This window comes from Lathyrus oleraceus, chromosome 5, assembly GCF_024323335.1.
Source record: "Lathyrus oleraceus cultivar Zhongwan6 chromosome 5, CAAS_Psat_ZW6_1.0, whole genome shotgun sequence".
Taxonomy (NCBI): Eukaryota; Viridiplantae; Streptophyta; class Magnoliopsida; order Fabales; family Fabaceae; genus Lathyrus; species Lathyrus oleraceus.
In genome coordinates this window covers 221,079,469-221,094,216 of record NC_066583.1, presented here as the reverse complement: position 1 = coordinate 221,094,216, position 14,748 = coordinate 221,079,469, and the positions used below count along the sequence as shown (strand labels likewise).

The following is a 14,748-nucleotide window of genomic DNA, read 5'->3' as shown; positions in this document are numbered from 1 at the left end:
ACGGTAACATACAAAGACTGGCATGAGATGTTACCATTTGCTCTTCATGGTTATCGTACTTCCGTGCGAACTTCGACAGGGGCAACTCCTTTCTCTTTAGTCTACGGAATGGAAGCCGTTTTACCAGTGGAAGTTCAGATTCCCTCTCTAAGGATCATGAAAGAGGCGGGCTTAGACGAGGACGAATGGATTCAGACTCGACTCGATCAGATAAATTTGATGGATGAGAAGAGACTTGCGGCTGTATGTCACGGGCAGATATATCAGAAGCGCATGACCAGGGCATTCAACAAAAAGGTCAAGAGACAAGTGTATCAAATTGGCGACTTGGTAATCAAACGCATCATCCTACCACAAACTGACCCCAGAGGCAAATGGACTCCCACATACGAAGGGCCATTTGTAGTTAAGAAGGTATTCTCAGGTGGAGCCATGATACTCGCTACAATGGATGGTGAAGACTTCCCACATCCCGTGAACGCGAACATAGTTAAAAAATACTACGCATAAAAGAGACCCGCTAGATCGACGTATCTAGGCAAAAGTAAGGGCATCCCGGCGAACCAAAAGGGTTCGGGCAAAAATTAGGGATATATAAAAAAAAATGTACACCCGGCAAGTCGAAAACCTGAAAAGGCGGCTTGGGCAAAAAAGGGTATCCTGGTGGACTGAAAACCTGAAAAGGCGGTCCAGGCAAAAATTAGGGATTAAAGCGTATGACTATGTTCCGTTCTTAGTCAACTTCATCCAAGTTCAAGGGACTGAACAAGCCAATCACTTCCATCCGACAGCAGGGGATGAGATGCTTGAAGACATAATGACAGTAGTAGACTTAAAATCAATAGGACTTCTTCCACATAGCTTTCTCTTTGTTTTCGACAATTTCCTCTTACTAGGATTTCTGTCTCCTTGTACACAAATTGCCTGTTTATAGGCCTTCTTTCAAAATCAATACAACCTTCTTTCAAAAGATGCTTTTGTTTTTTCTTTTTCTGTTTTGTTTGCGTAAACGTCCATTGATTTAATTTGAATTAATATATGCATTTGAATATGACCAATGTTTACCAAAATACATGCATAGAATAGCAATAGCAATTACTACAAGACTTCAGGATCGAGGATAAGGTCTAACCATGCTTCCAATGAATCCGCTACCAATTCTCTTCCCCAGCAAGCCTATTTTTCCCAGAAGAAATTGGCAGTATTCCCCGGCACAGCCAGCTATTCCCCAACAGAGGTCGGCATCGCCAGACAGGCTGATCATCTCATCCATCTCCAGCCCGACTCTGCTGAATATTTCCACCATCAGACAGAAATCAAGCATCCCCAGCCGAGAAAGGGTCATCGACACAAATGTCTCAAATCAGTAGATGGGGATTTATTTTCCCTAGTAGAGTCCCCAAGCAGAACTTCTCATACGCATAGCTCATTCATTACATCCTTTCACAGCATACGCATGCATACAACATTCACATTTATTTTAGCATAACACGAAACATCTCATGCATCATGACATAGCATGAAGCTAACTTTTCTTTGCAGGTTATTTATCCTCCTGATATAGTCAAAATAAAAGGTTCATTCAGACAGACACCTTTATCAATCACATTCAAGATTCAGATACATATTTCAAATACAGTTCATGGGAACATTCATTCTGACAACACTTCGATATCCTCCTAATGATGGCATCTTTAAGCCCATCCCAGACATTTATTGCAAGTACAACATATACAGGTTATCAGATACAGCCTAACGTACGGTTCATTCTGATTCAGCCCAACATATGACTTCTTCAGCAACTCCAATGCGGTCTAACGTACGACCCATTTGGACCTTCAAATCCTCGGATACTGCCTAGCGTACGGTACGTTCAGGGGTGTAGTCTAGCGTACGACTACTTTCTTCTTCGGATACAGCCTAACGTACGGCTCATTCTGCAACTCAGATACGATCTAGCGTACGATCCATTCTGAACTCCAGCAACTCCAACGCGGTCTAACGTACGACCCGTTTGGATCTTACAACCCTCAGATGCTACCTAACGTACGGTACATTTCTGAAGTGTAGTCTGGCGTACGACTACCGCTTTCATCATCAGATGCGGCCTAACAGACGACTCATTCTGCGACGGTCTAACGTACGACCCGTTCGGATGTCCATCCCTCAGATGCTACCTAACATACGGTACATTTCTGAAGTGTAGTCTAACGTACGACTACCCCTTTCATCATCAGATCCTACCTAACATACGGTACATTTCTGAAGTGTAGTCTAACGTACGACTACCCCTTTCGTCATCAGATTCAGCCTAACGTACGGCTCATTCTGCAACTCAGATACGATCTAGCGTATGGTCCATTCTGATCCTTTATCCCCAACAGCATATGACACACTCCGACTCCCCAGCGAAGTCGGCAGCCTAATGGATGACTCATTATACGGTCTAACGTACGACCCAGTGTGGCACCCATGTCTTCAAATTGGCCTAATATACGGCGCGATCTGAAGCTTTCGTCATCAAACCTCCCGGATGGCATCTTTAAGCCCATCTCCATCAAGACCAACTGTCGATTCTCAAGTGCAAATTTTTGGGGCATTCTAGTGTTCAATAATCTTCCACCTCCAGACCACGAATGGCATACACGCCATCCTAACTCTCTCGGTTCAAGAATATTGAACAGGGGCAGCTGTCATACCCCAAAAATTACCCATCATTTTTCCTAAAAAAAAAAAAAAAAAAAAAAAAAAAAAAAAAAGAGAAATTTTTTTTTTAATTAATTAATTAATTAATTAATTAATTAATTAATTAAATAATTAAAATAAATAAATAAATAAAATATAACAAATTATTTTGGACTTGGGTCTCCCTCATTCCAAGCCCATTACCCACAAAATTAGTCTATAAATACTGAAGTTTCAGTAGGGGGAGTTAGACTTGGAGTTACACTGGGAGATTCACTGGAGAAAGAAGGAAGAGAAGCAAAACACTCTGAGGTTTCCTTGGAACAAAACCTTGAGAAAAAAGAAAGAAAGAGAACAGAGAAGGACGGATAGAAACTTTGGCATAGGAACCCTGCCTACCCGGAGAATTCAGAGTAAAGAAACCCTGAAGGCAGCCCATCTGCACCGAAGCCATCGCCGTCCAATTCCCGCTGCCTAACTTATTCCGATACTACAAGTGGTCAATCCCTTCAACCTTGAATTGGCAAACAGGTTTTGCGTATCTCTATTGTTTATACTTTCAATTGACCATATCTACATATATAATGCATCATGATTAAATGTTGATATATAATTTGCTTTCGTATGGGAATTTAAATATGCCTGAATACCCTGAATGTTTGACCATGTTATTCCTGTGATAAAATGCCATAAAATTCAAAGTTCCTAACATGGGGCTGTTTTCAAATTCAAAATCCGTGGCCTTCGCTAGGCGAGGCAGAGGCGAACGAGACAGTAGCTGACTTTTCTATTCTGTTTTTTTTTTATGTTTTATCATAGCCATGCATTATTCATCCTATCCTATTTATTGTTGTGATATTTCTCCGGTGTAATCTTCGATTGCACCCTGATTTGGTGTTCTGACATGTTTCTTTTTTTTGAGTTTCGTAAAGGTTCACATATCCCAGGAAAAGGTTATTGGCTAGGTATTCCACTTTATTTGTGGGATACCCTTGTGGAGTTTCACCCTAAATTAATTTTTAATGTATTAATTTCTAATGTATTAATTTTTAATATATTATTTTTAATAATTTTAATGTGGAGTTTCATCCTAATTATATAATTAATTGTAAAACTTTGCCTTTGAATAAGTGATCTTGGACCTCTCTTTGTTGCCTTACGATTACGATATTACGGTCATGTCCCGCGAACGTGGGGATACCCTTAGCAAAGACCCTTCGGTTAAATCATCATAAAATAAATTATAGTCCCTCGGATGTTGCCTTCGAATATACAACTTTGTCCCTCGATGACCCTCCGATGTTGCCTACGGTTAAAAGATGATAGTCCCTTTGAATGCTAAGGTATCCTCGTAACTGTTGCCTTCAATGACCAATCGATGACCCTACGATGACCCTTTTACATCCAAAGGATAAAACTACTTATTTCTCAATAATAAGGACAGTTTTACCCTCATAAGGATAGGAAATACTCATAAAGACCTTGGGTCGGTATAACTCTTAATTGCTGGCTCACAACCTAAAACATTTTTTCACACCTCACACCTTTCAAAATACCTTCAGAAAATCACCACTTGGTATACATTCATACTAGAATCATTACCGAGTTATATTTTTCTAAACAATTTTCAAAACTAAACGAGATAATCACTTTGTATACATTCATACAAGAATCATTACAAAGTTAAATTCTCTTTTCAAAACAATTTTTCTAAACAATTCACAAACACTTTTTTTTAGACAAAAATAATATAAGTGATCGAGCAATTAAGAGCCCATGGATAACCATGGATACAAAGGGTGCTAACACCTTCCCTTTGTATAATGTACCTCCCGAACCCAAAATCTAAATTAAGGTTTTTCCTGTTCTTTTCCACCTTTCCTTATTGGATAAAAGAAAAGTCGGTGGCGACTCTTGCTAACCGCGACATTGCGATTAAAACCACAAAAAAGTCCAGTTCACCGTATGACAGTTAGGTTTGGAGTGGGCCGGCGTGGTTGTGGATGGGGAGAAGAAGAAAAGAGGTTGGGGTTTTGTGCAAGAGAGATTCTGGGTTGTAGAGACGATAGGGCTCATGTTTTAAGGTTGGTATTATGGTGGTGGAGGGCGTAGCAGCGCGGATGGAGAAGTAGGAAAAATAAAATGGAAAAGAAAAAGGAAAAAGGAAAAAGGAAAGGGAAATAAAAAGAGAAAAGTTATTTTTTTGGCTCTTTCCACACACACACACACACACAAACAGAGAGAGAGAGAGAGAGAGAGAGAGAGAGAGAGAGAGAGAGAGAGAGAGAGAGAGAGAGAGAGAGAGAGAGAGAGAGAGACCGAGTTCGTTCATATCCTTAGAATACAAGGTTAATTGAACTTCTTCAAAAGTCAGAGACTTTATTCCATATAAGAGGGTTTCTTTTAAGTGAGCATGTGATCTGAGCAAAGTACACAACAACAACAACAACAACAACAACAATGTTTGATATTCATCCTCGATCTTGACATCGATATTTTCAAGATCAATAATCAGCTTATTGAACATATCCAAGTACTCAGCCAGAACTTTGTCTTCACTCATCTTGAATGAATATAGAGCTTGCTTCAGGTAGAGGCGATTGACCAACGATTTGGTCATGTATAAACTTTCGAGTTTCACCCATAACCTCAACGTCGTCGTCTCTTACGAAACTTGTCGAAGAACCTTATCACCAAGGCTCAATAAAATGGCATTGTGGGCTTAGTCATTTTTTCTTTGTCCGTTAACATAGCATCCATGATTTCGGCTCCTTCAGCGCTTATAAACAACCCTGTTGAACTAATAAGGTTTTCATCTTAAAGTGCCACAGACCGAAATTGTTCACTCCGGTGAACTTTTCAATCTCATTCTTTGTTGAAGACATCTTCTCCACGCTCACTGCACCAATTTGTTGTGAAAACGATACCGGAATGACAAAGTATAATCGGTTTCTTGATCAGCAAAAAATCCACAAGGGTAAAAAAAGGGAAGCAAGAAGAAGACAATAATTTGGTTATAAACTGATATTCTTTACTTTCTTTTTGAAATAAGATTACAAGTGTTACATAATAGAAAATAACATCTCTCTCAGCCTAATTAGGATTTGCGTTATATAATGATGAAAGACTAGTATGTTATTTATAAGAAAACTAACACACTAAACTAATGGGTTTTTACACACAGGCTCATTACACAAGTTAACTTAGAGAACAAGCTAACTTAAACAATTTGGCATAACACATAGGCCCAATTCGACATGCTAACAATCCTAGCATACTTCGGCTACAACATGTGAACAGACTTCGACGACATGTTAATGATCTTGTCAGATTGTCGAAACAAGAAGCTACCCTTCGAGCGTACTAAAGTTTGATCCAATATCTCACACAATCCATAAATGGATTTAAATAACTTATATACCTTTTATAATCGAGATTATTTATGATCTTCTCTAGATCTCATGCTACATGAAACAATGATTCAACAACAACTCCCTTGTTGAATTGGTTCATATTCCATTCTCATATGTGTGTGCGCGCGTGAAATTCCACAAAAACCTTTTTAAATTATTGTTTAGTGACAAAATGAATTAAAACAAATTTACAAATAAAATTCAAACAAATTTAGATAATTAAAATAAAATTGAAATCAAACTATAAATAATTCTATTTATTTTTTATGAACATGTTGAAAAAAATAAAGTAAAAGGGATTAAAATGAGCAAAATTTGGGCGCAAAAATGCTCGAAAAATTAAAATGAATGCATTATAATTGTCTACACGAAATAAACTTCTGGAAAACATATAGGAAAAGATCAAATTTTGAAGTAAAAAAAAGCGATCAAAAAGGCTCAAGCTGATCCAAATGCGACTGCAAACATAGTCAAAAAAAATTAAATGAGCATACCGGGTTAAATTACACGAAGTGTGGATCAATAAAATTGACGTCTACAAGCTCAATTTTGAAATCTTTCGGCCACTAATTTGAGGTACATTTGAGAATCTATTTCATCGATTTATGTATAAAATCAAAAATTTATTTTGGTCGATATTTTAATCATTATGCGAGATGAAATTCTATGATATGCAGATGATACGAATGTCACGATATATGTATGGATTTATTGAATGAGATGTGAAATTTGAGTACGACAATTAGAGCTATAAAACTCTGAACCAAATAACAAAACCACTTAACCAAAGTTAAAATAAATGAACCATAATGTTTGATTAATGAACCAAACCAAACCATCGGGCTAAAATTTAAATAACCGAATCATTATATCAACTATCTATCCATTAAAATAAATTACCCACAAACTTTCTAATATAACCTTTTTTTTAATTGTATTATGAAAAGAGTATATTTGTAATTAAAAAAACTAAAAAAATTAAAACTACCTCATTTTGTCATCTCATTCATTTCTCACTTTTTACTTTTAACTTTCTAACTATTCTTTTTCTTCTCTTAATTCAAATTTCAAATTTCCCCCATTTTTTTCCACGCTTTCTCACTTTCATTTTAATTTTTTTATGTCCATTTTCTTTTTCTTATTTTATTTTTATAAGTATAAATAAAAAAATTTAAATCTCTTTTTAATCTAATGAAGAAGAACTCAAAAAAATATTCAATTTTTAAAACACAAAATTTATCAATAATAAAAACATAATTATTTTATAATTTTATATATATATATATATATATATATATATATATATATATATATATATATATATATATATATATATATATATATAATATTAATAATTTATATAATTATTATTTATTTTATAATTAAATAACTCATTTGAAATTGATATGTGGATTTAAATATATTTTATATTTTATTAAATTGGATAGTAATCAATAACCGTGTACACTATTAACTTTTCATTTCGCGCGTCACGATCAAGACAATATTTATATTATTTTAATCAACAATTATCTCTATTTCAAAGACAATTTTTTTATTTTTAAATGTGATTTGTTTTTCTCCATCCCATGGATCTCTTTTTTATATGATTATTTAATACTCCTTCGATTTTATTTATAAACAAAAGTCTTTTAAATTTTTTGGCTTTAAATATAAACAAATGTCAACAAATCTATATGCATTTAATGTCTTTATTTCAAAATTATCTCTACATTAATAATTTAATTTGTTCGTGGGTGACAAAATACTAGTAGTTGTGTTATCTCTCTTACATAAAATCAAGAAAATTAAATTCACTTAACTAACTTTTTAATAAGGGTTAAATTTTTTTTCTTCTTATAAATACAATTGAGTTTATATGATTATTGTTCATTTTATAATCAAATAATATATTATAAATTGACATTTGTATCTAAAAATATTTTATATTGTATTAAATTGAATATTACTCAAGTACACACCACTAACTTTTTATTTTACGGGTCACTACTATTTTATTTTAACCAACAATTATTTTTAATTGAAAGATAAATTATTTATTTTCAAATGTAAAAAAAAATCTTTTTTTTTCCAATTTTTTTTTCATTTTAAATTTACACTTATATCTAAATATATTTTATATCATATTAAATAAATTTACCCATGCGGAGACACGAATATCTTAATAGTTTAATTAATGAACTTGTACAAATAATCCTAGAAGCAAAACATATGACAAGTAAATCAAATCAAAACTGAACCAAAACCAAAATTAAATATAAAAAAATACTAAAAATAAGTTTCAAATTTGTTATAAAACAAAATAAAAAATGAAAAATATTATCTTTTAACATTTTGGAATTTCCAAACAATATTCCAGTCCAATAATTTTAGTTTGATATGGTGGTGAGTAATTAAAATGGTTCAATTCGATTTATTTAGCTATCATTTTACTATAATTTAGTTCAGCTTTCTCAGCGAATTTAACCGTGAACATCTATACGCATGTAGACAGAACTATATAGAGTAGTAGACAGAACTATAGAGTAGTAGTCCATTACAGAAACCTCAGTGACTACTGACTTCTACTAAAACACAATCCCCTGTAAGATTCAGGACTCAACAAACAAGAAAAATCCAAAATAAAAATAGATTTGCCCTGTATATTACATGAAACCCTATATGGAAGACCTAGCTGGTCACAGAATAACACATAACTCGGCTAGAAAAATATTCTTAATTCAATTAAGGGGGGTTTTATTACCAGAATGACAGTCAACCAGGCATCCTCCGCACTAGTTTTGATGCTTACACTCATATTTCCCTCTTCTCTAGTTCAATATTATCATTACAACTTCAACAACAAAGAGAAAGATGTTGTTAATATCATAATATAAGAACGAGAATGTTATAAAATACAAAAAGTGCCTTCCTTTCCTAAACATTGTTCAATACGCAATTTATTCAGACAAGAAATCTCTTCTACTTGTATTTAAAGGATGCACAGCTGCAGCAATTTTCTCCCGGAGCCTGAACCTTCTCGCAATTTGAGGTCGGACATCATCGACTCCTACCAAACTCTCCAAGAAAGGAAGCAATAAAAGCAATTCTCTATCTGAAGGATCATCAAACCAACTCTCAATCGGTATTCCATTGTCCACTTGGAACCCAAATGCCTGGAACAAATAAAAAAACAACAGCCTAATGTATCAAAGATCTATGTCTGGTCATTTATGTTTAAATAAAGCCAAATTATAACTGTACAGGTCATAGCCTGGATTTTTTATTATGTCAACAGATATCAACTACTTACGAGAAGGTACATAAAAGTCCTAAAATTTTAATCCTTTTCCAAATAAACACAATTCAAATTTAACTCTACCTTTAATATCTTAAAGTTTTGCTCGTTACAATCCTAAACTTTCATCGAACACATCCCATTTTTAAAACCCTATTTAACATTTTATACTAACCAAATTAAAAAACAATTAGGACCAACGTTATAAAATTTAGACCAATTTTTCACTCGCGTGATTATCAAAACGGATGACTTGTTGGTAACCACTAGTTCACATTCAACTGGCCAAATGGCTCAGCCGACCAAGTTACTAGCTTGGCCACTAAAACTAGCCAAGACAAACTGGCTTTGCAGGTTCTCATACATTTCTGGTCAATTTTGACTGGACAGGCTATGTAAATGTTTCTCAATCTGACTAGCTAGCATGAGTCCATTTTTATAACACTAACCAAGATAAGTGAAATAGTTCAAAAATCGAATGAAGATGACTCTTAAAATACAAACAAATTAAATAACATGATTCTTAAAATAAAAACTAAAAATAAATGGTTCAGATCTGATAAAGAAGAAATATCAAGATTTGTTTAGTTAAGCCCGATCAAGAAGAGGCTCAGATTAAAATAACTAAAAGGGTAACGCTAAACACACTCTCTATGATTGTTTTATTTCAAAAATAAATACATCAGTTACCACATAAGTTGACATGAAGGGGTGGACTTAGTCCCAAATTGTCTAAAGATACTGCTGTTTATAAAGCTTGGGCAACCCTCCCCTTACAAGCCGGTTTTGTAAAATTGAGTTAGCCTCAACCCAAATTCTAAGACATAAACATAACTAATGTTAAGGCTGTTTAAAACAAAGTCAAAGTTGTAGTTATCTATTTGTAAAAGCATATAGTTGGTTGAGGTATCCGAGTAATTTTTCCCATTACAAAGTAGTATTTAGAGAATAATCTGCTCGGGTGTTTGGCAAGGTTTAACAAGACACCAATTGATTATTTTGGGGAAGGGGAGGGAGGTTCCAATTGCAACTATTAAGGCAGCATGTTACAACTGTCAGCCATAATGAGCGAAATAACGATCTCAATAAACATACCTGTGGGGAGTTGTCGATTATTATAACATGTGCTAAATCACGGCCGAGCACTGTTAAATCTTTGAGGTAATTCCCCTCCACATAAACACAAGATTCACGGAATACACGATGGCGAAATATCTTCCGCTTTGGATCAAGCACATTTAGGAGTTGCTCAGCATAAATACTTTGACTGGCTGTAAATATAATAATTTCAAAAAGACCAGAAACTCTCTCAAGGAAATCCTTTAGGTGAGGACGGCAGCGCACATAGACATTGTGCTCCTCACAGTTAAAATTCACAGTGAAAGTAAAGTCTATATCCTCGCAAGGTTCTAGGGTAGAATGCACCAAAGTTTCTGCAGAGAGTAAACAAAACATTAAAATTAGCAGTTCGGCCAAAAATTTGTGCAAGAGAAAAGGAAAATAGAAGATCGAAACGGGAAGAAAGGATAAATACATTTACCACTTAATAAAATAAAAAATAAAAAACATGTTTACTGTCAGGCAAGCATTTTCACACGGTTGGAGAGCTACAGAATACAAGATGACTTTAATTAAATGCAGACCAATTGTGTGCAGAAAGGTGTTTTTCAGGTTTTGCATTATTCTAGAACTCACAACCAAAAATTATACAAGGCAGCAACCTTAAGAAACCTTGATGACTTGAAGTTAAGGCATCTAATTAGCAACTTAAAATAGAGATATGACTTTCTTACCATCCAAGTCCAGAACAAGAGTAATAGGAGGGCAGCTCCGAGTCTGCTTAGGTAGCAACATCCGTCTAAAAGTGGGAACAACCCTTGATAAGTCTGGTAAAGTCTTTATGAATAGGTAAGGGTCAAAATCGTCAAAATCCTCAAATTCATCATCTTCTGGGCACATATCAGACGATACAGAGTCCTGACCATGCTCATCAATACATTCCAGCTTTGAGTTTTTCATGGCAAGATATATTGAAGGAACTTCCATGGAAAGACCATTTCCATCAAAATCAGAACTGCAACCATTGACAGTTTTGGTGCTTATGGCAAGCACATTTGATGAATTGTTTATGTCTACTTCCATGGCAGAGTCAAAATCTTGACTAACATGGCCATCTACTGCATCCTCCTGTGGTAACTGTGTTACTTCTTGGTCGAGAGAAATTCTTTTTTGATCGTCACACCGAAATATTTGGACAAAATCAACTACATAGAAATAAAAGAAAAAGATGAAAATTTAAAAATGTAAAATTTAGGCTGAAAAATATTTTTTTGCCTTTTACCAAATATTTGTTTTGGTCCTTGATATCTTTTATTCGTTGTAGTTCCTTATATTTCTTAAATGTAGAAAGGTAATGGACTAAAACAAATCAAATAAAAAAATGAAGGACCAAAAATAATATTCAATAAAAGATAAAGGACAAAAAACATTTCTATATCATATTAAAATTAGGAAGGACCAAAAGAAAATATTCAACCAAAAGATAAAGAACAAAAAACATATCAAAGCCAAACATTTAAATATCATGTTAAAATTAGGAAGATTGTGGGGACAACCAGAAAAAAGGTTACAATTACCTCTGTCAGCAACCTTTCCTCCAGAACCTTTAGATAAGTGAAACCCAGGAGAGAATATAGTTCCAGTCTCCAGAGGTAGAGCTTGCTTATTACAACCCTGAAACAGTAATGTAGATGTTTAGAAGAAGAAAAGGCATTAAAGAGAATATCCATCATTTTATAGTGAATCCCTTCAAATTGACATCTGTTTTCAGAAAGCATTTAAAAAACATGCTAGTGTATGTCTGAACATTCTTAAAATCACTACACTTAAGAAATACATAAAAAGTTGATATGCCTTGAAAATTAGTTCCTATGTATTTGGCAAAAGATCCGAAGAAGAAAAAAAGCTTTAAATCAAAAGAGAAACATATGGAGTAGCCTGCATGCGCATAGAGAGAAATAGTAGGACTAACACAAGTAGAAAGTCGGTCTAGTTAAATTACCTCAAAATCTACTGAAGCACCATCATTTGCTTCATTTCCCAGATTAGTACAGGAAATCCCCTTGTCCACAGTGTCGTACTCGTTATCCAAAAGAGTCAGGGGCACTGGTTCTCCAGCTTTATTCTCAAAGGCGCAAGCTGATGTTACACCAAGATGACAAGTAAAATAAGTTGATCAACCATTATATTCTAATTGCTTGACAAAACATTTTTTTGAACATAATAGAGGCAGTGCCATATGAAGTGGCAGCATGGTTAAGTGTCAGAATGGTAGAAATTACTAATTAGTATAAGAGAAGAGTATAAAGATATACTCTTCATCATACACAAAACACTAATCAATATATACATGTAAAAAAACAGAAACAACTATTCCTGATAACTTACCAGGTTTAATCTTTCTTGCAGAAGATGTAATTAAATCCACCACTTTCTTTTCAACCACCTGGCCATTTTCAGAGACCTTCTTCTGTGCTCTTGAAGCCCTAGGAGAAACGCACTCTCGGCTACCATTTCGCCTGGAGGCTTTTTTCTTGGTTTGCATGTCTTACTTCCCGTTATGTTGTAAAAACTGACCGACTTTAGTGGGAGTAATTAAAGCAGCAAATAGAGTTCCAGAACAATTATCCTAATAAGATGCATCCAGGAACATAGTATTAGTGACTAGTAAAAATTAAGTTAAAACTTTAGAGGAATATCTAGAATTCAACCGAAAAAAAAAAATGTAAACATCACCAAGGAGAATGAATCACTTAATTAAACAATATTTTTTCATGATGTACAAAACTGAGATTTACTTTCATAAATGTTTAAATTTTCAAAATTGTAACTTCAAAGTTGAAACTCCAGCAAGTTCATTAGTTTGAGACACTTCGAAACATTAGTATCATAAAGAAAAACACCAGAAAAACGAGAAGAAAGAGCAACCATTGTTAAAATTCAAATTTTGCTCCAAAGCAACCAAATGTATTCCCATAATCATAAATTACAATTATTCATTCATCAAAAATTAGCCAAATTATAAAAGATTTAGTGACTTCGTGGGAACACAAGACTCTCTAATCACCATAATTCCACACATCTCTCGAAATTAACAAGCTCAGACTGATAAAATCCTGAAAACACAAGGAATCAACCATCCCACACCAATTGCAATGACGGCATTTGAATTCGAACATAAAACCCTAAAACTACAACAGACCCATGAAGAGAACATATAATTAATAAACTAATACACACAATTATAAGCTAAACGAACGCGAATCAGAAGAAATCAAAGATACCTGATGTGAAAATCAAATTCGATAAGCTGTCGCAGCAAGAATCGCATTCGGACTTACTTTCAACAAGAAGAAAGTAAAATGCTACAGAATCAGTTCGGAGAAAATAAGCTGAAAGAATAGATTAATAAAACCCTAGATTAGTTTACTGAAAGCAGAGGAGGCTCTATTCTTTCTTTTGCTACAAAATTTTCGATGTTTTCCCTCCAATGAGACGGTGAGAGGGAAAACAAAAGATGAAAAAAAATATTTTATCAAAATAAGCGATGATGAGACTGAATTTATATTTATTTATTTATTTTGTCAAAAAAATATTTATTATTTATTTTCATGATTTATTATTGTCCACCGAAATTTGGAATGGGTTTTTGTTACACGTATGAAACATACACGCGAGGGTGTTTGTAGAGTGCTACCCGCTCATGTGGACGGGCACGTGTCCAAATCACCAGCATATTTTGCCCGTTGTAAGGGAGTGAGATTCACGGGTCATAATAATCCTCCTCACTTTTGTGTGTGAGTTTTGAATTTTGAAATTCAAAAACAGAATTGTTTTCTCATCTCGCCGTATAGCTTTCCTTCATTTACGGGTTGATACTTTCTAATTTCATGAATTTGTTGATAAGGGCTTAGTTAATGTTCATTTGCATATTAACTAAAGTGTCTTGTTATCTTATGTTGTGGTTTAAGGGCGCGTATTAAGATATTAAAAATATGTATTGAAAAAATATTTTTGAATTTGACAAAATTAAATACTTAATTGATTATGATAAGAAATATTCAAATTATTTCAAAAATAAATAAATAATTATGTGATATGTATATGTCACGTAATGTTGGAAGTTAAATAGTCAAACAAAAAAAAAAAAAGCAAAACTATAATTTTTTTTCAAAATAACCAAAAAAACTTTTAAAAAATTGAAAATAACCAATTTTTCAAAAAAGAAAACAAAATAACCAAGTTTGGTAGAGGATGCGCCAGATGAATTGGCGCACCCCCATACCATTAAGA

The 14,748-nt window shown here is 34.1% G+C and overlaps 1 protein-coding gene across 1 annotated transcript; it reads right to left on the bottom strand.

The window, feature by feature from the left end:
* Positions 1-8,816: 8,816 nt before the first annotated feature.
* Positions 8,817-13,996, bottom strand: LOC127083104 (uncharacterized). The gene is made up of 7 exons (XM_051023343.1): positions 13,740-13,996; positions 12,844-13,084; positions 12,458-12,594; positions 12,033-12,129; positions 11,190-11,660; positions 10,492-10,829; positions 8,817-9,274 (listed from the first exon to the last, which is right to left on the bottom strand). Exons 2-7 carry the CDS (start codon positions 12,998-13,000, stop codon positions 9,059-9,061), a joined length of 1,416 nt encoding a protein of 471 aa, XP_050879300.1. The 5' UTR covers positions 13,001-13,084; positions 13,740-13,996; the 3' UTR covers positions 8,817-9,058.
* Between the last annotated feature and the right edge of the window lie 752 nt (positions 13,997-14,748).